General features: G+C 26.2%; 1 protein-coding gene across 2 annotated transcripts; it reads right to left on the bottom strand.

Annotated features, from left to right (window-relative positions):
* Positions 1-1,423: 1,423 nt before the first annotated feature.
* On the bottom strand, positions 1,424-23,249 carry LOC122507660 (protein SCAI). 2 transcript variants are annotated; one of them, XM_043620494.1, is made up of 4 exons: positions 22,837-23,249; positions 17,797-18,644; positions 4,100-4,510; positions 1,424-2,157 (listed from the first exon to the last, which is right to left on the bottom strand). In XM_043620494.1, the coding sequence occupies exons 1-4, from the start codon at positions 23,028-23,030 to the stop codon at positions 1,913-1,915; spliced, it is 1,698 nt and encodes a 565-aa protein (XP_043476429.1). In that variant the 5' UTR covers positions 23,031-23,249; the 3' UTR covers positions 1,424-1,912. The 2 variants fall into 2 exon arrangements, with proteins under 2 accessions (XP_043476429.1, XP_043476428.1); XM_043620493.1 differs by having other exon boundaries at positions 1,425-2,157; positions 4,100-4,513; positions 22,837-23,248.
* Positions 23,250-24,823: the final 1,574 nt, after the last annotated feature.

Here is a 24,823-nt window from a genome sequence, read left to right as displayed (position 1 = left end):
GCATATATCTCTTAGAGTCCTACGTTAAAACTATATTTTAAATGCAAGGATATTAAAATGTAATAAAAATTATGCCTGAGAAACAACTTTTGACAGCTTTGTTGTCGTTTTCGCTCACTGTGCGACTATTATAAACTCCCTGAAAGCTTCCTCAAAAACTATACGCAAACTTCACCAATCTTTATTATTTGTATTTCCGTATTATTTCTAAAATCACAGGAACTTGAAGATGCAGTATGTGCCAGAATGTTAATAAAAATGTAAAAAAGCAAAATAATAGATGCAGTTGGACGTGAAAATAATATGTGCATTTATGATATTTATTAATTATTATTTAGTAAAAAAGTGAATTCAATTTTTTTAACTTTAGACAAAAAAATAGGTTATAAATTTTACTTAATTTTTCTAATCTAGTGCATACAGCCTTTTATGAATCTCAGGTTTGTAAAATGTTGCTTACATTTTAGAATAATTTCTAAAAATTGTAAAGTAATGTTTCTAGTAAACATTTATAAAAGCTGTCCTTTAACACTTGTAACATTTTACAAAACTAAGTTTCCTAAATGGCTATAAATGCTAATTTGGAAAAATTTGTAGAATTTATAGACTTAATTTTTTTTGTGTGCATTGAAACGTATAGGTGGTTAGACTAAATAAAAATCTACTTATCTAAACTAATTAAAGTTTTTATGTCTTTACAGGATTCTATTTATTAACTTCTTTTATGCGATAATCTTTGTCAAAAATGGTATTGATAAATTTTCTTAACGTTTTATTTTTATATAAAATTAGTACTTTAAAGACAAGATAAACTTTGCTTTCTTTTGGGCGTTATTAGATTAAAGGACTTTCATGTTGGCGATGAGTTTTACCTATAAATTAATTTCAATTAAAATTATAATATCAAAATAACATACTCTTTAAATTTTGTCGTTATACAACTTACATACAAAATTTGACAACTATACAATCATGTTCAATACTTTGATTCCGGTTATAATCGATAAACTCATTGAAAAATTTATTTTAAATCCGATTTCTTTTTAAAGTCATTTTTCATTGCTTAATTTAAAATTATTTTATAAATATATATGTATCGGCGATGTATCACTAAAATTTCTATTTTTACTGTGCTAGATGATGATTTTTCATAATTATTAAAATAATACATTCTGTACATATTTTAATAATCAAAAAAATAGTAGAAAAAATGCCGTGGAGAGAGTAAAATACAATGCTACTAAAATTACTTATTTTGGTATAAATCATCAGAGATTCAATATTTTACAAAGGAATAAAGAATTATGTAAACTTAAAAATATTTAAAAATCATGAAAAATTTTAAGTTTCTTTCTTAAATATAAGTAAAAATTCTAAACAAAAACATAATAGAACAAGGATAAATCATCTGCTACCCAAGATTGACAAAAATAAGAGTTAAAATTATAATAAAAAATTACAGAATTAATGATAAATGCTAAAGGATTAAAAAAGTTTTGAATTATCTTAATATACAAATATAGATAAATTAACTGTGACATTTATAATTATGCATGGTTAATGAAAAATGATTATTACGAGAGTTATTAAAATATTATTGATGTAATCCAATTTTAGAAACAGAATGGAACTTTACATATTGTTCGCATTTTTAAATTAGGAAATATATTTGATATCAGTTCATAAAGGTGATGAAAAGGTAACGATGTCTGCTTAAATTGTGTTTATGTATGTGTCCCTTTTATATATATGTACAGATAGACCACATAAAACTGCAATCTACAGTTTAATGAAGTCTTATTGGGTATATTTTCTTATTATAGTTGTATCTGCTGTTATCATAATCGTAATCTTGGTTATACGAAGCCAACAGTGGTGTTATATCTTGATTTTCCTCCTTTAAATGCTTGGGTCAAGCTAATTCGTTACTATCAGGAAAATGGTCTCGTGCATCTAAACTAGATGCCAAATCATAGACGAACTGATGTAAACTAGGATGCTCTAGAACTTCAGCTTCTGGTAGAGGTGGATGACAACGTGGTCTCTGTTGTCTGCCACGAAACGAACGATGTAAGTGCAAAACGACATCACAGAATACATAACGAAGTAGTAGGAGTCGCAAAAAGTCATCTCCAAAAAATTGTAAAACACTGGTTTCTGAAAAAGAATTTAATTAAACATTATGAATATCAATTTAACATTTAGATGTTAAAGCTTCTTTTGATAATGTTAGATGAAGATCTAAATCCGTATCTTTCTTATGAGAAAGATGTTTTAATTATTATTATATGGATTTATAATTTTGAACGAGCAATCGTTCAGTCAAGTTTATGCAATATTACAGTTTACAGTTGCCCTTTTTTCTCTATGAAGATAAATCAGTCTAAAGTTTAAACTCTAAGTATTCCAGGAAAATATGTTAGTGGTTCAGAATGTTTTGCTCTTGGAAAATTTTATATAGGATGCTCTAAAGGTGGCTCATGTGAATTTCATTATATGAATGCTTTTACAGTCAAAACATGATGTTGTATATCGAGATATAAATTTATTCCAATATAATTAGAAGTAATTAAGTTTGTCATATTTGATTCGAAGTCTGTGGTAAAAAATCATCATCAATAGGCCAATTAACCATGCCTAGTTCTTTAATCATGATCCTCAATTAGACGTGCATCACACGATCCCCTAAACACCATTGCACATAACTTTCAATAAATAGAATATTATGAATCCGATGGATCTCTTAGTGGAAATTAGGTATCTTAAGAATATTTATTTATTTACTTTTACCCGAAGTCTATGAGGACCATAAATGGGTTTCTATATACATAGTTTGAGTATAATAATTTTACATATTTATTGTTGCGTTCTAAGTTTCATAATATAACTTTTCATAACGCGGTGCAAAAAAGGGTACTTTTTTGCACCTTGTTATGAAAAATATCGTTCGTAACTAGTGCTAGCAGTTGTTACGAAATATACTATTTCATCGTCTACACAAATTCATTTTGAGTGCTATTAAATAGATCCAGATTTAGATTCATAGTAGAGAAAACATTGTTTATGTGATAACACGCATAAAAAATGGGTATTGTTGAGCCAGAGAATGATATTGTGTTTTTGAGATAGAAAGGAGCAGTGTATTGTAATCCAGGTCTGGGTACTCTAAAATTTACCAAATTTTGGAGCGATGGGGCATCTATTTTGGAATTAAGGACTTTGAAAATAAACATAGTTGCAGCTATGATTCCTCGTTCCTCAAGAGTAACAAAACCAAACCTTTCACACAACGCTAAATAATCAGATCCTTGCGGGGGGTATCTTCCATCGATCCTGAAGAACAAGTACTTCAAAAAGCGTTTTTCTATATGTTCAATATCATCTACATATTTTTTTATAAATTGGGTCCCATACTAGGTTAGCATATTCCATTTTTGATAGGACTAGTGATTTGAACAATTAGATCATCGCATTTATGTTAGAAAATTTTTTTGAGGATCTGATCAGATATCCTAAGGCTTTGGAGGCACTGGAGATCATAGCTGTTATATGCTCGGCAAAAGTAAGTGTAGAATTAAAGGTGACTCCAAGATCACAGCTTAAATGCACTCTTTCCAATTTTTGATTGTTTATTTTATAGTTAAACGAACAGGAGTTGATTCTTTAGGAAGATAGCATCCAACTGCGATTGCGTGTGATCTTTCGTCTAGATAGAGATAGATAGGAGGAGCTGCTTTAAGTTTGGAGGGATGTTAATGGTATCAAATTTTTTTGCAAGGATTTTATGATCAATAGTGTCGAAAATCTTAGCAAAATCAAGGTATATCACGTCCACCTGGATACGTTTTTGTAGAGATTGTACTGTGTCCAGACGTATCTATCTGGTACTTGAAAGAGAATAATATTTAAAGTAAATAAAACCGTTTTCCATTCAAACGTTGAATGCGTTTTATCTTAAACGTAATGATCAAAAGATTCAGTGCAACATTTATGTTACATAAAAGGGTTCTATGTGTCACTTTAAACATTAATATTTAAAATAAATAAATCTAATACTTCTCATTTAGATATATTCAAATAATAAACTTGTTGGCCTTACCGCATTTAGCTCGCACGACGAGTCGACTAGCTTCGATGAGAAATCGTTCTATGAAACTTTGGCAGCGCTCCCAATGATGAATAGCAAGACTTCCAACGTTGCAGATAAGGCAAAAAGCGGCGAGTGGAGCATGAAGAAATAAAGTAAAAAGGCTACCACCGTGGCGAAGATCTCTAAGATTTGATGGTGTATCTTGGGGCGACATTAGGACCATTAGTGGTTGACCAAAGTATCGAGGTATTTGTTGAAACACGAAGCTGTTATCCGAATCAACGACTACAAAAAGAGGTTTTCGCGTAAACGGATACAGATCACCAGGGTAAAGGCAGTGAGGTTCCTTTCCTCCAGTCGGCCTTTTCCCATGTTCCAATTCTCTTTTACTACTAGTTGATACCCCTCCTAGGTCGTAGCCCACTGAAAACATAAAAGAAAGTAAAAGAAGCTCAAATTCTTATGTTTTCTACAGCTGGCGTACCAAACTTAATTTTCAAATATTAATGCCTAAAATTAAACATCATTTTATTATATAAATTAAATTTAATCATTTTGTTTTAATGCAATAAATAAATTTTTTAACAATTAAAACCATAAGTATAGTGTAAACAATTAATTAATTCTTCTAAACCTACGAAATTTCAGGTTAGTCCGTCAAAGCATATCTAAGATAATTTGCACACATTATTTTGTGAAATACACACATCTGGATAGATTTGATTAAATCTTTGAATATATGAATTCTAAATAGAAATGAGTACATATAACCTTTTTGTGAATTTGAAAATATTAATAATTAATTGGATAATATAATAAATTTAACATTGTTTGCTAAATTCTCAAGTGTCTAAATGTACCAACTAAATAATTTAAATAAAATGGGGAACGAAATACAGCTTCGAAACGAAACCTCTACATTTTTTTAAAAAACAAATGGAAAAAAAGTTAAGTGAGAAGAAAGAAAAAGGAGCAAGCAGAAATAAGGTCTTCTCTCCAGATATAGACCTGCTGGATCCAAATATCTACTGCGAAAATGATATTTCAGATTTCCACATTTAATACTCCCAGAAAGAGTAGGGTCTTTTTCTTGTACTTATGGAATCCATCAAGAAAGGTAAAAGAATAGGGAGATATGATCCTCAGACAACAGGTAAATTGATTTCAAGTATAATAAGCGCCAAAATGAGAATTCACGTAGCAGGTCGTAATCAGATAAAGATTTGTTACTAAGTGGAGAATGCCAACACCGCATTAGTATCACAAGTCCCAAAAGAACAAGGATTCAAAATCTTCATTCCTTTCTTTACATCGTTCAAAATAAAATTTATTAAGGCTCAAACCTGTCTCTCGGCTTCTAACATCGTGGAAAATCTGAATGATGTCATGAAATCGATAATAATGACAGCAGGAAGGAGGTCCAAAATCAATAAGATGCTCATGGACATCGTGGATATTGTTTTCAGGTCGACAACGATCCCACGATATACCTATTCTTGGAGTTCGAGAGCGTTCGTTACTCCATCTATATCGACACCGAGGAGATGTTTTTGGTGATAGAGATTTGACTACCTTACTTAACAACGCAAATTAGAAAATCCCACATGTGAGCACTGTGGAGAATCACATACTGAAAAGGATTGTGAAGCACCAAGAACGTGGGATTACAGTATGGACTGCAAGGGTAACCGTAAAGTCTCTTTCACTATTTGTATAACCTATAAAAACAAATTCCAAGTGATGATAGAGAGATACCTATATAACTTGTCAGATGCAGAAGCTAGATTTCTAAGGGAGTACCCGGAAGAATTGTCACCTAATCAACGAGGAAGAAGTATACAAAGAAAAATATCCGAAGAAACTCCCCCATTTGTTTCTATGACTTCAAGCAGAAAAAATAATAACAGTAATAATAACAACATATACATAATAACCATAAACTCAAACATCATTCTAAGATGACATATTACTTTATTTTGGAAAGAGAAAGAAATGCACTGTTGAATTTGAGGAAAGATAGTCTTATGTCAGTTTTATGTCAAAACGAAGTAGAGAACAGTAAGATTTCCAGACGAAGATAAGCTGATAGCTGTTGTAATTGTGTAGAAAAAGATAAACAATGTTAAAAAAAGAAGTGCTTATGCTATTCTTCTTGAATAGAGATTAGCGTTAAATCACTTGTATGAATTAAATGTCGACTTGCTATCAGTCACAGAGTACAGACATATAGCTGAACCAAATCAACAAAAAGTGGGATTTCAGAGGCTTCAAAACGTTCAGATCTGATCGCAGAATATCACTTAACACGGAAATGAAAAAGTTGGAGAGATTTTGACGGAACCATTAGATGGCAGTATGCATTAAATTAATCATTTTTGGAGGGAAAATTTTTGTTTTATCAGTTTATTCTCCTCCTACAGGAAGAGTGGAAGCATAACACTGAACTGAAATCTTACGTAAGATACCAAAGGATGGTACCCATCCATTTAAAAACAGAAACCAATACCTACAAAATCCAATTGCATTAAGAGTTTGGTAAGAGCTTTTCAAGAAAAGACTCCAATCAGTATGAATGTTTCGAGTAATCCAGATGCACCTGAATTTGATGAACTCTAGGCAGAACTCATTAGGGGAGATATAAGACTTACTTATAACACCAATATAACTTTACTCTTCTGAATACTTTTCTTAAAAAAGGAGAGCCTTCATTTTATCCCATTAGCAAAAATAACGCATGGTTCCATGTCTTATTTTTTCCCTTGGGATAAAATTGTCGCTATTTTCAAACGGCGAACAAATAAATTAGAGTCTTATAATAAACTTTGTATAATATTTTTATTCTTTGCTGATTAATAATAAAACAAAACAATTTTTTAGGTTTAGATGCAAAAAAAAACCGATGTCAAAATTCAAGTTAAATAAGAAAATAAATAAATTTATAAATTAATGTAAGTAGTTAATTGTTAATCATAAATTATATTTATTTAATTAAAACTATTTATTTAGTGCATCAGAATTGTTTTAGTTATCTGTTCATAACCATTATGATGTACTATTATCATAACCCTTATGGTTATAAACTAATAAGAAATCAATATTATTTATATATTTTTGATTAAATATATTAATTTTATTTTAATAGGGTAGGGTGGGGCATTACTATTCGCGGGGCGAAACTATTCTTAGTCCTGGAGAGAAAACTATTCATCCGATTAAAGTTCTTTTTACACTGTATACTTGTCATGTGAAATGAACATTGTACGCCACATTTGAGCTTCTGGCGCCATCTATCGTAGGAGTTAGGTACTCAAATGTGATTTTGATATACTCGCTTACTTGTTTTCACTCATTTAGTCTGCCATTGTGAATAGTGATAAACGGTCGGAAAAATTATCGGAAAAATTATTTCTAAAGTCAAATTTTGTGCTGAACACGAATATCATAATGGATTTTTGATATTCTATTGTTCAAAAATTTTACAATTGTTTTTTCAAAAAATGTGCAGATGGGGCGAAACTATTCTTCCACTGATGACAGCGAAAACTACAAAACAGTGTATTTTTTGTGTGTGCTTGTTTCTGGGTTAGAATGGTAAGAAATTGGAAGAGAAAAACCAGAAAAACTCCTCCAATTAACAAATTAATTTTTATATTTTTTTTAGTATTATATCATTATAATAAGAAGAAGTCAAGTTTTCAAACAGTCCTACTCATTTTTTTATTTTTTTAAATACATTTTCTAGACTCAAAAATCCAAAGAAGAATAGTAATGCCCCACCCTACTCTACTATTTGTACAATACCATAAACATATATTTATTATCATAATTATTATTTGAATACTATAATAATTTGTTGTATTTATTTAAATAAAAACATTAATTTAGTGCATCACAATTGCTTATTTTATCAATTCATTTGACCACAATTATTATAGTATTTAAATAATAAATATATGTTTAGAATATTGTACAAATAATATTTAATTAAAATTAATATATTTAATCGAAAATATATAAATAATATTGATTTTTTATCATTTTATAACCATAAGGGTTATGATAATAGTACATCATAATGGTTATGAACAGATAAATAAAACAATTCTGACGCACTAAATAAATGGTTTTAATTAAATAAATATAATTAATGATTAATAACACAGGTCAACAAAAAAAGACTTACTTTTTTTTATGAGATATCGGAATGGTTTCCGATGTATTTTTGGACGCTGAACACGATCCCGAATTCCAAAATTGCCCATCACGTCAGGATTTTGAGAAAAGTGGGGGTAAAGACCCCAAAAACGCTTTTTTGAGGATTTTCAACATTTTTTTCTCTTTAACCTGACGTGCTAGAGACTTGCACAAGGGCTTAAATTAAAGCTTGTAATGTGCACTACAAGACTCATATCCATAAAATAAAAAAAAAATAAGATTTCTTTTAAAAAATGGGGTTGAAAACACCAAAAAGGTGTGTTTTTGGATTGCTTTAATAGACTTCATGCAATTGCTTGGATTCGCTTGAAAATTGTTACTCGGGGTTTTTGGAGTCGTTGATTACGAATCCGATATTAGTTTTCAAAAATTCAAAAGGGCGAATTCATAATCAGCGACCCCAAAAACCCTGGAGTAACAAACTTTCAAGCGAATCCAAGCAATTCTTAATTTTTACATCTGCCATCTTGGTTTCGCCATTTTAAATTTTTGAAAACTAATTTCGGATTCGTAATCAACGACTCCAAAAACCCCGAGTAACAATTTTCAAGCGAATCCAAGCAATTGCATGAAGTCTATTAAAGCAATCCAAAAACACATCTTTTTGGTGTCTTCAACCCCATTTTTTGAAAAAGCTTTTAATTTTTTTTTATTTTATGGATATGAGTCTTGTAGTGCACATTATAAGCTTTAATTTAAGACCTTGTGGAAGTCTCTAGCACGTCAGGTTAAAGAGAAAAAAAATGTTGAAAATCCTCAAAAAAGCGTTTTTGGGGTCTTTACCCCCACTTTTTTCAAAATCCTGACGTGATGGGCAATTTTGGAATTCGGGATCGTGTTCAGCGTCCAAAAATACATCGGAAACCATTCTGATATCTCATAAAAAAAGTAAGTCTTTTTTTTGTTGACCTGTGTAATTACTACTTACATTAATTTATAATTTATTTTCTTATTTCACTTGAATTTTGACATCGGTTTTTTTGAAATCTAAACCTTAAAAAATTCTTTTGTTTTATTATTAATCAGCAAAGAAAAAAAGTATTATGCAAATTTTATTATGAGACTCTAATCGTCCTAGAAATGTTAATTTCATATATTACTGCAAATTTTTTATTTTAATATATTAAAATTAAAAATTTGCAGAATTTCTATGAAATCTCCATGGAAATTCCATGGAGAAGTTCCACGGAATTTCCAGGGAATTTTTCGACGTGGGAGATTATAATTTTTTAAAGGGAAATATTTTAAGGTCGGTAGTGTTATAGAAAATTTATAATTGTCCTCTTTGGTGCTCATTTTTGATAAAAATTTTATAGAGGGTACACTCATTTTTTAATAGCTTTTTCGAATAAAAATTTAATCCTTGCATTTGCAAAATTTAAATTTCTATAGGAGTTATTGTTTTATATATTTAAGGATATCAAAAATAAAACAATATTTTTAACATTATTAATCTATTCATAATATTATTGATTTCTTTTGTTTTTCAGTTGAATTTCATTAGAAGTGAAAATTCAAAACAATTTGTTATTCTAATTTTTATTAAAAACGAGTTTAAAAAAAACATCTGCTAAACATAATTTAGCAGATCCTTTTACAGAAGTGTGCAAATAAATTTACTTGATTCTTTTATTAAAAAAATCTCTTTTTTGAAAATTTGGCACTTTTTTATCTAATAGAACATATTATAACACATTTTAATTATATAACACATGATTTCCTATTTAAATGTAAAAAAAGTATTGCAATTTATTAAGAATGGCTTAATTTGTTAGTATAAATGGATAAAAATAACTAAAGATAAGCAATATTAAATAAAATATAATTAAAATTTCACCTCACAAATGACCTTATTTTTCTATTTTTATCCATTCATTGTGAGAAAGGGAAATCATTAAATTAAATTAACACTCACGAAATATACAGTATCTGTTACTAACTTTTAGTTTTTCTTAGAACTTTTTTTATTTTTTCCAAATAAATACATAAGCAAGTTATTTATTTCATGATAATGTAGCTTCCTCAATATAATAAACAAATTTCTTCTTAAAAAACCAAAAATAATATTTTAATATTTTTATTAGAATATTACATGTAATTTTTTAAAGGAACTTTCTGGTCAAAGATTTAAAAAAATCGATTTTTCTTTTCTTGCCTTAGAATTTTCTTTAGTATCATAAAAATACGTTACGAAAACTTTAAACACGTTTTTCTCGAAAACACATTTTTGACAACGGGAAATAACATTTTTTCCGAAATCTACAGAACCAATTTTAAAATACCAAAAAACATTTCATTTTAAAATGACCCTCCTTGTGAACAGTTGAAATTGTAAGGCAATTTTTAAATAATTATTTTTCCTATTTATTGAAGCCAAACTTTATTTTCTATTAGTGAAATATAAGGAAAATTATTTTTTTTAGGAAACGCATGTGTATATCTAGTTCATTTGAAGATAAAATTTGCTTAAAAATATAATTTTTCTTTAAAATAAAAAGTTTGATATTTTTCGAGAAAAAAAGACAATCGAATACAAATTAACATTAAAAAAAAAGAATAAATTTATATTTTTTTATTCAAACATTCATTTTTTTTAAATTTTTGAGAATAAAAGACAATCGAATACAAATTTTAATGTAAACAAATGAATGCTTAAATAGAAAAATATAAATTTCTTAATTTTTTTTAATGTTAATTTGCATTCGATTGTCTTTTTTTTAAAAAACATCAAACTTTCTTTAATCGCCAAGATATTTCAAACAAACTTGAATGGAAGATAATTTTGATTAAATAATTGAAATATCCTGCTAATAAGTTTAAATTTTTTTAAATTCAATTATATTTCAAAATAATTAGTAAAAGTAAACAAATAAAATTCATTAAAATATAAAATTTATTTCAATGAAATTTGACAAAATTTTCAATTGTTTCAGTTTTTTAAAATTATTTTCGGAAATACAATTATCTTTAAAAAAATTTAATTACACATTTTCAAGAAATAATTTTTCGGAATTTATGAATTAAATTATTCAAAACTTCAATACTTTTTGTTCAACAGAAATTAAAAAAAATTATTCTTATTTATTTTTCCACAGGAATTAGAATTTCAAATAATTTCAATGAAAAACTTCATAAAATCTAATTATTTCTAAAAATTGCAACTGTAATTTTTCCAAAATTCAATTATTTTTTTTAGAATTTTTGAGTGAAATTATTGAAAAACTTTAAGAATTTTTAGAGAAAAATAATGTATTTAATAATTTTTTAAAATAGAAGTTTAAATATTTTTATACTTTTGTTTCTCTTAAATTTTCAAAGAATTTATTTAAAAAATTTTTAAATTTAATTGATTCCTAAAATTTCTGTTATAACGCTTTAAATATTCAATTATTTTCTGAAAATTTAACTATAATTTTTTTAATTCTTGCTATTAGAATTCAACGACGAGAACTGAATTATTTGAATAGAATAATTTGTGTAAATTTATAATATTATTATTATTATTATTATTATCAAAGACAGTTAAACTTTAAAAAAATTTTAATTACTATTTTTCAAAAACCTAATTTTTTCAGAATTTTCAAATTAAATCTTTCAAATTTTAATCATTATTATAGAATAAATATTTAAATTCTTATTGTTCTTCATTTGCTTAATCAAAATACATTCAATGTAAAACCATTGGAAAAATTTTTTATGAAAATTTGAACTGCAAGTCTTCCAAAATTCAATTATTCTTCTATAATTTTTAATAATGATATTCAAAACTTTTAATTTTCAAGGAAGCTAACAAATTAATAATTTTTTATATTTAAGTTTTATGATACTTTAATTACAGCAATTAGAATTTCAAAGATTGTTTAAAAACATCAAAATTAATTATTTCTAGAGAATCCTTTTTTAACACTTCTAATTATTTTCTAAAGTATTAACTAAAATTTTTTTAAAAATAAATTCTTATCAGAATTTAATTGTTTAAATACAAAAATAAATAATTCATAGAATAATTAATTATTTTAAAAAATTGCAACTGTACCTCTTTATTGAGTTTTTGAAATTGAGGTTAAATTTTTTTACTCCACTTATTTTATTATTTACAAATTAACTGTCAAACTTTTGACTTAAAAATTCGAACTATAAAACAAAAGATTGGAATAAAACAAAACAATTATTATTTAAATAAAACGAAAATATTCAGACAAAGATTCGTTTAATATTACTCCAACGTTTCGAAATCCACAGATTTCCTCTTCAGGGAGTCAATTTGTCAACAGTCAGAACTTTTTGTCATAAATAAATTTTAAATGCGTCAGAAAATAAAAATATTACACCCATACATTGGAGCCATACAGATTCGAAAAAATAATTAATAATCCATTTAGTAAAATAATAAAAAATAAGACATATATATAATAATGGTCATTGCTGATTGAAATTTTTTTTTGTTTATTGTTCTTATTTATTAATTATTATATGTGTCTTATTTTTTATTATTTTACTAAATGGATTATTAATTATTTTTTCGAATCTGTATGGCTCCAATGTATGGGTGTAATATTTTTATTTTCTGACGCATTTAAAATTTATTTATGACAAAAAGTTCTGACTGTTGCCAAATTGACTCCCTGAAGAGGAAATCTGTGGATTTCGAAACGTTGGAGTAACATTAAACGAATCTTTGTTTCAATGTTTTTTTTTTTTTGTTTTTTCTTTTTGCTTCTTTCTTATTATTAAAACCACTCGGACGTTAAAGACTTACTATAATGTTTTTTCAGATTTACAAGGATGTTTGTAAATCTTGTAAATTTACAATGTTGAACGTGGATGAAAGCTAACAATTTAAAATGAAGCCAAATTAAACGTAGCTGGCTTCACAAACCTTAATTCGCATATTATGATATTTTACAGAAAGTTACAAAAATTTTCGGGGTGTTTGATCTAGGGTTAACTTTTTTATATTGCAAAAAATTTGTAAATCACGTTGGACGTTCTAACTTTCATACTACGTCCAACATTTTCAATTTACAAACATCATTGTAATTATAAAAAAAAACATTTTTTACTGTGTGGTTACGTGCTAGCCAGGTTAGATATGTTTGTGCCCAGATTCATATTTACCTTACAGTATTATTCAAAAAAAACGTTTAATTATTAATTAAAATTTAATGTTTAGACAATCAATTTCAAGAGTTGGACAATCAATTTCAAAATTTGGACAATCAAAAAGTGACCCTTAACAATTTTTTAAGTCAATTTTTAGGACAGTAAACGTCAAGGAAATCTTAAATCAAACAGATTCAACTTTTTTGCAAGTTTCAAGGTTGGACAATTATTTTTAATGGTTGGACAATCAATTTCAAAAGTTGGATAATCAAAAACTGACCCTTAACAATTTTTTAAGTCATTTTTAACATAGTCTGCGTCAAGGAAAGTTTTAGTCAAACAGAATGCACTGTTTTACAAGTTTCAAGGTTGTAAAACCATTTTTGTTGGACAATTTTATTCTTTTCAAAGGTTGGAAAATCAAAAACGGACGTTACGATTTTTCTGGTCAACTTTTTCAACAGTGAACGTCCAGGAAACTTTAAGTATTACAGAATCCACTTTTTGACAATTTTAAGGGTTGGACATTTCTTATAAATAGTTGGTCAATCAATTTTAAGAAAGAAAAAAACCTTAGAATTGAGGAACCTTTAAACTTCCAATAAAGCACTAAAACTCGATCGAAATTCACAACAATTTTCATCTACATTTACTATCCCAAAAATTGACTTAAAAATTTGATTTTGATTACCCAACTCTTAAAATTAATTGTCTAACCATAAAATAGTATATTTCGTAACGAGTGCGAAGAGTTGTCAATTTTTGAATGAGCACTTTTTTCCAAAAAAAGTGCTCGTTCAAAAATTGGCAACTGCTAGCACTAGTTACGAACGATATTTTTCATAACAAGGTGCAAAAAAGTGCCCTTTTTTGCACCGCGTTATGAAAAATAATTGTTCAATCTTGAAACTTGACAAAAAGTGAAATCTGATTGATTTGAGTTTTCCAAAATGTAGACTGTTCAAGAAAATTACTTAAAAAATTGTTAAGGGTCTGGTTTTGATTATCCAACTCATGAAATTAATTGTCCAACGCTTTGACGTTTACTGTCCTAAAAATTGACTTGAAAAATTATTAAGGGTCAGTTTTTAATTGTCCAACTTTCGAAATTAATTGTCCAACCATTAAAAATAATTGTCCAAGCTTGAAATTTGCAAAAAAAATCGAATCTGTTTGATTTAAGATTCCCTTAACGTTGACTGTCTAAAAAATGGATTACAAAATTGTTAAGGGTAAGTTTTGAATTGTCCAACTCAAGAAATTGATTGTCCTACGCTTAAAATAAATTGTCCAACCATTAAAAATAATTGTCCAATCTTGAAACTTGCAAAAAAGTGGAATATGACTCATTTAAATTTAAAAAGTCGTAGACTGTCAAAAATAATTACTTAAAAAATTATTAAGGGACTGTTTTAATTTGTCCAACTCTTGAAATTGATTGTCCAGCCATTAAGAATGATTGGCCAATCTTAAAACTTATTAAAAAGTGGAATCTGATTGATTTATGTTTTCCAAGATGTAAACTGTTTAAGAAAATGATTTAAAAAATTGTTAAGGGTAAGTTTTTGATTGTTCAACTTCTAAAATTGATTCTCCAACTCTTGAAATTAATTGTCCATCCATTAAAAACGATTGTCCAACTTTGATACTTCCGAAAAAGTGGAATCTGTTTGATCTAAGATTATCTTGACGTTTACTGTCCTAAAAATTGACTTAAAATATTGTTAAGGGTCAGTTTTTGATTGTCCAACTTTTGAAATTAATTGCCCAACCTTGAAACTTGCAAAAATATGTAATTAACTATATTAATTTGAATGTTCTTTCATTCTTTCATTCATTCACTTTTTCTGTCCCTCACACTCTGAAGTTGTCTTCTATTTATATTTTTGTTTTTGTTATCTTTAGATAAACTGTATATTATATTATTACTAGAAAATTTTACGTGCGGAACGTGATATTCAATTTATTATTGTTATGCAAATTACAAATATTTCTAATCTTCAAATATAAATTTTCAAAATAATTTCATAATCAAAATTAAAAAAATTCGCTTATTAAGTACAAAATTAATTATTATTGTTCATATTTTCTAAAATTTTAATAAATCCTTCGAAAAAATTCAATTATTTTTATAAATAGGTAGTGAAATTCTTCACAAGAATTAAATTATTTTTAATCAAATTTAAATAAAATTACATGAAATAATTTAATTATTGTCAAAAATTTCCATAAAATGCAATTTTAACAAGAATTTAAAATTCTCTAAAAATAATTCAATTATTCTGAAAATATTTTTAAAAAATTCCATATAAAAATTAAATTACTTTCAATGCAATTTTTAAATATATTCGTCAAAAAATTGAAAGAATCCAATTATTTTCAAAAAAGTAATAAAATTCTTGTGATGAATTCAATGATTTTGAATATACATAATTTTAAGAAAATTCTTTAAAGAAATTCCATTATTTTCGAAACAACTTTAATTGAATTTCTCGAAAAAATTTCATTATTTTAAAATATTTCTATAAAATTCTTCATAACAATTTAATTATTTCTTAAAATTTTTAAAAATTCTCGCGAAACATTTTAATTATTTTTTATAAATAGTAAAATCTTTCTATAAACAATATTCAATTATTTTTTTAATAGTAAAATCTTTACAAAAATCCAATGATTTTTAAAACAATTTTAATTTAATTCCTCGGATGAATTCAAATATTTTTTAATATTTCCATAAATTTCAATTATGTCCAAAATTTTAATAAATTCTTCGAAACAATTTTTATAAATATTAGTAAAATTCTCCGCAAGAATTCAATTATTTTCAATTCACTTTTAATAAAATTCTTCTTCATAAAATTCAAATGCTTTCAAAATTTTCAATTAAAATTATTAAAGAAATTCCATTAGTTTAAAAAAAAAATTCAAAGAAATTCTTCAAAAGAATTTAATTAGGATTTTAAAAAATTTTAATAAAATTCTTTGTGAGAATTCAGTTATTTTCCTAAATAATAAAATTCTTTGAAGGAATTCTATTATCATCAAATTTTTTGATAAAATTCTTTGCAATAATTCGATGATTTTAAATATATTAATTTTAAAATTGAAAATATTTGAAAAGAAAAATTATAAAAAAGATAATAATAATGCAATTTATTTTGCATTATTTTTGTTTATGAATCACAATTTTTTTAACAAAATTATTATTTTGTTTTAGAAAAAAAAGAAAAATATTTGCGAAATTCCTATTTTTTTTTCTTATTTTTGGAACAGGATTTTCCACAGGAATTAAGACATTCAAAAATTCAAAATTCAAACCTTTTTTAAATTAAACAACTTATAAAAATATTTTTATAAAATATGAAGATATCGATTGCTCCGAGTCGAAGACTCGGAGTGATCGATTTCTTCATGTTTTATAATAATTAAAGATGACCAAGTAATAAAATCATTATTTTATATTATTATAAGAATATTGTTACTGTAACTTCATCAAAATTATTTTCATCATTTTAATTCAATTATTATTTTCTAGAATTTTAAATTATTTTTTATGAAAATAATTGAATTCCTTAAAAAAAATTGATTATTTATAAAAATAATAATTTAATTCCTGTGCAATTTTTATTATTTATGAAAATAATTAAATGTTTGCATACAATTTTATTAAAATTTTTTTAAATAATTGAATTTTTTTGGGAAATTTTATTAAAATAGTTTATATTGAAAATCATTGAAATTAGAAAAATGCATTTTATTTTTGAAAATAATTGATATTAGGACAAGAATTTTTTTGACATTTAGGAAAATAATTAAACTTTGGAGAAGAATTTTGTTACTTATAAAGATAATTGTGATTTTTACAAATTTTTTTTTCAAATTTTGTACATAGTTGAATTTTATAAGAAGAATTTTATTTATTTTTTTTTAAATAGTTGAATTTCTGCAATTATTTGTAATTTCTCTAAAATTGAATTTTTTTTATTGTTTTCAACAAAAATTTGAATTAGAAAGTTTTCAAATTCTATTATTTTTAAAATTGCTAATTTTATTTAAAAAAGGCAGTAAGAAGTTAGCCGCGAGCTTTAGCGCGCGAATTGTTGCTAGTATGTTTGATTTAAGATTTGCTTGACTGTTAAATTGAGCTGTTAAATTCGCATTTTAAAATTTTTTTTATGTTCACCAGAAAAAGTTTTTTTTTAATTTTCTGATAATGTGAATGATAATAGAAGGAAAGTATTTGTTGGACAAACGAATGCAATAAAAGAATTGAAAAAATTTTGAGATGGGGCTCTCAACTTTACACAGCTCCATTGCTAATAGATGACAATTGTACTTGAGTCAACATTTTTCATTGTGCAATTTTTTAATGATAGAAGGATACTTACTTTCTTCAGGTCGTTTAACAGTAGAAAAACATCCATCTGCAGAAAGATAAAGAAGAAGTGCCCCGTTTGCTGGCAGTTCTTTAAATCCACTAGCAAGGAATACCTGAACTTGACTATATGTTGGTTTATAAAGAAGATATTTGTGTGGATTGTCGCGTCTAGGTGCACCGTTTTCCATAGGATAATGACCTGGCCTAAATGGTAGTCTCCCGGCAGGCGATGCATCATGCAAATGATTTAGATCATCCCTGGGCTCGCGCTCTAAAGTTTGCAACATTCTAAACATATCCATTGATAATTCACTAAACTTGACCTGATCGGTACAATTGCCGACGATCAAAATCTCTTGTAGAGATAGGCACATGGGTGGCGATCGTTCAACTGGTGGAGACGTTAGAGGACCTAATCTATGCGAAGTAACAGTTGGACTAACATCCGTGTGGAGTACCCCAACAGCAGCCTCCGCCTTAACAAACGCTTTTATTTCATCTAGGACTAAATTCCACTCGACTTGGTCCTCAGGCTCGTAAGTACTCGTATAGTCAGCAATTTGGGCGTCAAGCTCTTGTACAAGTTCCCTTACGAGCTTCATTCTGTTCAGTAACAAACAGACAACAATAAATCGAGCATAATACCTAAGCTTCTTCACCATTAAATCACTACGATCTTCTTTTGCTGCACGACTGTAATAAGCACGTCCTCTTATCGCTGCATAAAATGAATAAGCTTCATGTAAGTAACTTGTTTCACTCGTTCGCAAGTAGTAGTGATAATACAGCTGACCAATTTTACTAGCAATCTCGCCTATTTGCCAACGTTTCAAGCCGTACTTTGTGTCGAGCACTTGTCTACAAAATACACAAAAAGTTTTATTCTTACCATTCAATATAGAACAGTTTACAAATATTAGAAATAAAAACATTAAATTTGGCATAATTGAGGGTCCCAATCAATGAACCGGTTATAATTTTTTTAAGCTCAAAATCATTGCCCTGTAAGTCAAAAATTAAACTGTTTTTAATCCCAATTTCTTGAGAAACATTTTGGTAATCTTTATACAAATACGGAATGTTTTCAAGAAATTGAAATTTTAAATCCCTTTTTTATTTAAATGTCGAGAATTTTGAGTCTCGAAAACTTATAAGCGGTTCTTTGATTGGGACCCTTAATTGTATAACTATTATTACAACAATAGTACTTTTCAAACAGCAAAAAATGTTACCTGAATATAACGATAATATTAGATTAAAAATTTGTTCTATTAAGTATCACAATCATGTTAAAATATCTGGCTTAATGTAATGTTAAGCAAAAACATTGCTACACAATTGACGTATTGTTAAATGAATGTACTACGTGAATTAGTGTTTTAAAAAAAATTATTTAAGACGATAGTATTAGATTTTTAAAATAAAACCTTTTTTGCAAATCTATATGCAATTTTGCTACAAGTTTAAGAAGTGATCTTTCTGGAAGCTTGCATACTGCATGGTAATAATAACTAAATTAAATTTATGTATGATTCTGCATTTATAAATAAACTTTCTACATAAGATCATAATAGTTACATACGAAATTAAACTTAAACATTATAAATAAACTTACGAGTAAAGTTACATATTTCTTTTGCTATTAATTGAAATTATTGTACTTTAAAGGTAACTTATAAACTTAGGATTGTTCTTAAAAAACATAAGCATAAATAAGCGTGTAAATCCTGTTCTAAATTTACAAATTTAAATGAGCGAAAAGTGTCTTTACAATTGCAGGGCTCGAACTAGGTCCGTAAATCACGTAAAAGTCCGTAAAAGTCAGTTTTTTTGAAAAAAAGTAAATTCGTAATTAAAGAATGTGATAAAATTCTTCGTAGAAATTCCATTATGTTCAAACATTTTTAAAAATTCTAGTCAAAATTTAAATCATCTTTAAAAATAATTAAATTCTTCTCCAAAATTAAATTATTTTCAAAAATTTTAATAAAATTCTTGGCAAAATTTCAATTATTTCCAAAAAATTTTCTCACTTTAATGATTTTTAATAAAATTTTCCGAAAAAATTCAATTATTTAAAAAAAATTTAATAAAATCCTACACAAACCTTTAATTATTTTCATAAAATAATAAAAATTTCACAGGAATTCAATTATTTACAAATTTTTTATAAATCTCTTCGCAATCATTTAATTATTTTCATTTCTACAGGGATTCAATTAGTTTCGTTAATAATAAAATTCAATTGTTTTCTTAAATAATAAAACTCATTGCAAAATTTTAATTATTTTTAATACAATTTCTCGAAAAATGTAATTTTTCTTAAAAATTTTATGAAAATTCGTCGAAAGAATTCAATTATTTACAAATTTATTGATAAAATTCTTTATAAGAATTAAATTTTAAGAAACATCCAACTATTCAATAAATTCTTTCTGTTTGTATTTAAATAATTGAATTCTAAAAGAATTTTTATAAAAAATTGATTTAAAAATAGATTTGATTAAAAATTTTAGTTTATAATTGAATATTAAAAGCATTATAGCGTGAATTTTTAGAAATAATTGAATTTTGAAAAGGTTTGAATTCAAAATCTGTGAAAATTTTAATTTTTCATATTTTTAACTAACAATTCTGTGCAATGAATTTTTTAAAGAAAGTTTAATTGCGGATTTTTCTTTAAAAATATTTAAGGTTTTTATTTTCTAATACATATTCAATTAAAGAATTTACGAATAATTGAGATTTGTAAAATTGAATTGTAAATAAATGCATTTAAAAATTCGTAAAGAACTTTTCCAAAAATTATTAAAAATAATGCATTAATAGAAGAATTTTAGTTAAGAACACGAAAAAAAAATTAAATTTTGGAGAAACTTACAAATTATTGCAGAAATTCAATTATTTTTAAGAGTCATAATATTCTTCGCAAACACTAAATATTGTTCAAAAATAATAAAATTCTTTTTAGGGATTCAATAATTTTCACAAATAATAAAACTCATAGCAGAATTTCAATTATTGTGTATACAATTAAAGAAAACGAATTTATTATTCGGTAAAAATCTAAGTTCTTTCACATTTCATATATTTTTAATACAATTTTAATCAAATTTCTCGAAAAATGTAATAATTCTTACAAATTTTATGAAAATTCGTCGAAAAATTCAATTATTTAAAAATTTGTTGATAAAATTCTTTATGGGAATTGAATTTTAAGAAACATTTAATTATTTATTTTTGTATTTAAATAATTTAATTCTAGTAGAATTTTTATATTTTTAACTAACAATTCTGTGCAATGAATTTTTTTAAGAAAGTTTAATTGCGGATTTTTTTTTAAAAATATTTAAGGTTTTTATTTTCTAATACAAATTCAATTAAAGAATTTACGAATAATTGAAATTTTCTAAAATTGAATTGTCAACAAAAGAATTTGAAAATTCTCAAAGAACTTTTTCAAAAATTATTAAAAATAATGCATTTATAGAAGAATTTTAGTTAAGAACACGAAATAAAATTTAATTTTGGAGAAAGTTATAAATTATCGCAGAAATTCAATTATTTTTAAGAGCAATAATATTCTTCGCAAAAATGAAATATTCTTCAAAAATAATAAAATACAATTATTGAAAAATTTATTTATAAAATTCTTTATGGGAATTGAATTTTAAAAAACATTCAATTATTCAATAAATTGGTTTTTTTGTATTTATAGAATTGATTCTTCTAGAATTTTCTAATAAAAATTAATTTCAGATTAAATTTTAGATAATAATTGAATATTAATTGCAATACAGAGTACATTTTTAGAAATAATTGAATTTTTGATATTAATTTTTTTGAAAAAGTTTAATTGCGGATTTTTTAAAAAAAGTATTTAAAGTTTTTATTTTCTAATATATATTTAATTGAAGAATTTACGAATAATTGAAATTTTGTAAAACTAAATATTGCAAACAAATGGATTTGAAAATTGTTAAAGGACTTTTTGAAAATTATTAAAAATAATTGATTGAAAGAAGAATTTTTTTCTTTAATTATTACAAAACATGAAGAAAATTATCGATATCTTCATGTTTTATAGTTATGAAAAATTTAATTTCTAGTTTTAAGTAAAATGTTCTCTTATTTGACTCGGACTGGTTGTATTTTTTGTTATATTTTTGAATATTATTAGGTCCGTAATTTTTCATTTTTGATCCGTAAAGTCCGTATTTTTAAATACTTTCACTGGTTCGAGCCCTGAAATTGTAATTAAGTACATAATTATTATTATTATTAAACCTTTAATGTTTTTTTATCTGTTCATATAATAAATGTAATAGTTTAGACAAATTAAATATAAAAGTTTAATAAAATTTTCTTCCATAGCAAAATAATTAGAAGCAGAACTATAAGTCATGTACTCTTTATAATTTTTTTTTAATTTAGGTAGTTTCTATGTATCTTTTCATATTCCTTTAATTATTATAATTAACGTTAATTACTTTTAATTGATATTCAAAGAAAGAAATTCTAAACGTTATATGTGAAAATAATAAGTTATTTACTGAAAATCTAATAGAATTAGGTAGTTAAATCTAATAAATGGTTATTATTTCATCTGGTTTATTAAGTACAATCGGTACAAAAGACCCAGCATAATTTTTTCTGTAAAATACATTATTGAATTTAAGATTTTTGAGATTAAATATTTATTTACAGATAAGTATTATGTTACAAATTAAGTAACGCTTCAGGTAAAGTAATAAAAATTATTTTTCATTTCAAATATAATATTCTGCGTAAAATTTAATTGTTTCTAATGTATTTAAAGCTTTGAAACATAAACTATGAGTATTAATAAAGAAATATTTAAATAAAAATACTTAATTACAAAATTTTTGTATCACATGGTTTGCAGTTAAATATTATGTACCTTCGTTATGAAAATGCAAGCAGATTTCATTTTTCTGACAGAGAAGAAACTTTATAATAAAATTGTGCTGAGAACTAACTGAAGATTTGTCTAATATCGTGAATAAGAAGAAGAAGAAGAATGACTTACCTATGCTGTTGCTGAAACTTCCAAAGTTTAGTGTAAATGTCAAATGTACGGCCAAAGTATGCCTGCCACTGTTTGTGGCCGTACTGCGGCAAATCCCTCAGCCCATTAAATAATTGCTTGCTTTTTTCAAGCAAATGACAAAATTCTAGAACTATTTTTCGCTCGTGATCGTCCATGCCAGCCATCATGACCATTTTTTCAAGTAATTTAAAGAAAGATAAGCTGAGGGGATTGACAGACCACCCCTACAGCCGCGGTCTCCCGCCTGATGGCGCTCGCCTTTTCTCCATATTTTGCGCTGTTTCTCTCTTCTTTTCTCTTCACTGTTTTTACTACTAGAAGCTCTCCAACTTGTTCGCTATCTCACTTTTGTACACGCAAGCGTTTTATACACCTTCCAACTTTAGAAGCTCTTTCAATCAATACTTTAACTACTACCCCCTCAATAGGGAGGCGCAGCGCGTCCATGTCCTGCAGGAGAGCTGTAGAAGGTATCACACTGTCGGCAAGAATGGTCAATCGATAAACTATTCTCATGATAATGAATTGAGCCGCTCAACGAAAGAAACATTTAGTGCAATTGTCTGTCAACAGATGGACAAAGGTGATTTTTAATTTTTTTTTCATTAATAAATTGTTTATGTTAAATAGAAAATATTTCTAGTTAATTTTTTTTGGAGACGCCTGAGGAAAATCTCATTATTTGGCTCAATTCTTAATATTTTTTAATTAAAATTTAGAGAAATATTGTTCAAATGTTACAATATTATATGCAAAGCGATAAAATAAATTAACTTTCTGCGTATCGCCAAAAAAAAATTCTTAAAAACATGCGTTTTTTCACCGAATAGACCTTAACCCCTCTTTAAAAACTAATATACTTAAATATTATATAGGGTCAGACCAGCTCAACTGTGTTAAAAAAATTTAATTGATTTTCTAAAATGTTAAAACTTTTATGAAAATCTGTAGTTCATAACAAAACAAAAAAACACTTTTAACCGTTTTTTGAAATGTTAAATTTTTTTTGCATTAACAAAATATTAAAAAAAATTTTTTTTTAATTAATAACTCAAAAGCCGTTTATAATAAATTAATAAAACTTACACTGATTACACAAAATTGTTCACTTTTTTTAAAGAAAATATTTGCAAGATTGTAAATTTAAAAATTCCATACTTTTAATAACAATTTTATAAACAACTAGCTGTCGGACCCGTCTTCGACAGGTTTTAGTTTCTGCTAATACATTTGAAAGGGTGTTTACCGGAAATTAAAGTTTACTGTGAAAAACTAATAATAAGTTATTAACATTAACTATTTCGTTAGGAAAATATTACTATTTTAATCAGTGACAGACTGTTTTCTATCAAATTTGTTATTCAGGAATAGTATTTGTCAGTTTGTAGTACTTTATGCGTTTGTAGTATTTCAATTAATATATGAAAAATTAATCCTAATTTTCCACCAGCTTTTGGAGTCAAAGTAGAGTCTATTTCGAAATAATTGTGTCGCAATTAGATCCTACCTTACGAATGCTAAAACCTAAATAAAATCTATGTTTAGGCTGAAAGTAGGGCTTTAATTTTGACTCGGGTCTGTTTACATAAATATTACATTAATAAAAATTAAAGGAAAAAGCAGTTTTTAAAAACAAATTAATATAATAAAACTTTTTTAATTTGGAGAGGAAATTCCCGGTTTTTCCTGGTTAAATTAAATTTCCGGCTATTTATCGGTTTCCCCGCGCAATTGGTAGACACTCTGTCAAATATATTTTAGTAGAAACTAAAACCCGCCAAAGACTGGTACTGGTATATAACATATTTACTTAAAAAAGAGTATTTTCATAAAATAAGTCAATTTTTGTAGCCATCCCAGGCAGAAAAGTTGGAGGTGTGCCAGCACTAACGACCGGCATGGTACCGAACCGGTTGTAAAGTCGGACATATGCCGGTACCGGCAAAAAGGTACCGGGCCGGATATG

This window comes from Leptopilina heterotoma, unplaced genomic scaffold (genome assembly GCF_015476425.1).
Source record: "Leptopilina heterotoma isolate Lh14 unplaced genomic scaffold, ASM1547642v1 Lhet_509, whole genome shotgun sequence".
NCBI lineage: Eukaryota > Metazoa > Arthropoda > Insecta > Hymenoptera > Figitidae > Leptopilina > Leptopilina heterotoma.
The sequence above is the reverse complement of the archived record's forward strand: the minus strand, read 5'-3'. Positions and strand labels throughout refer to the sequence as shown.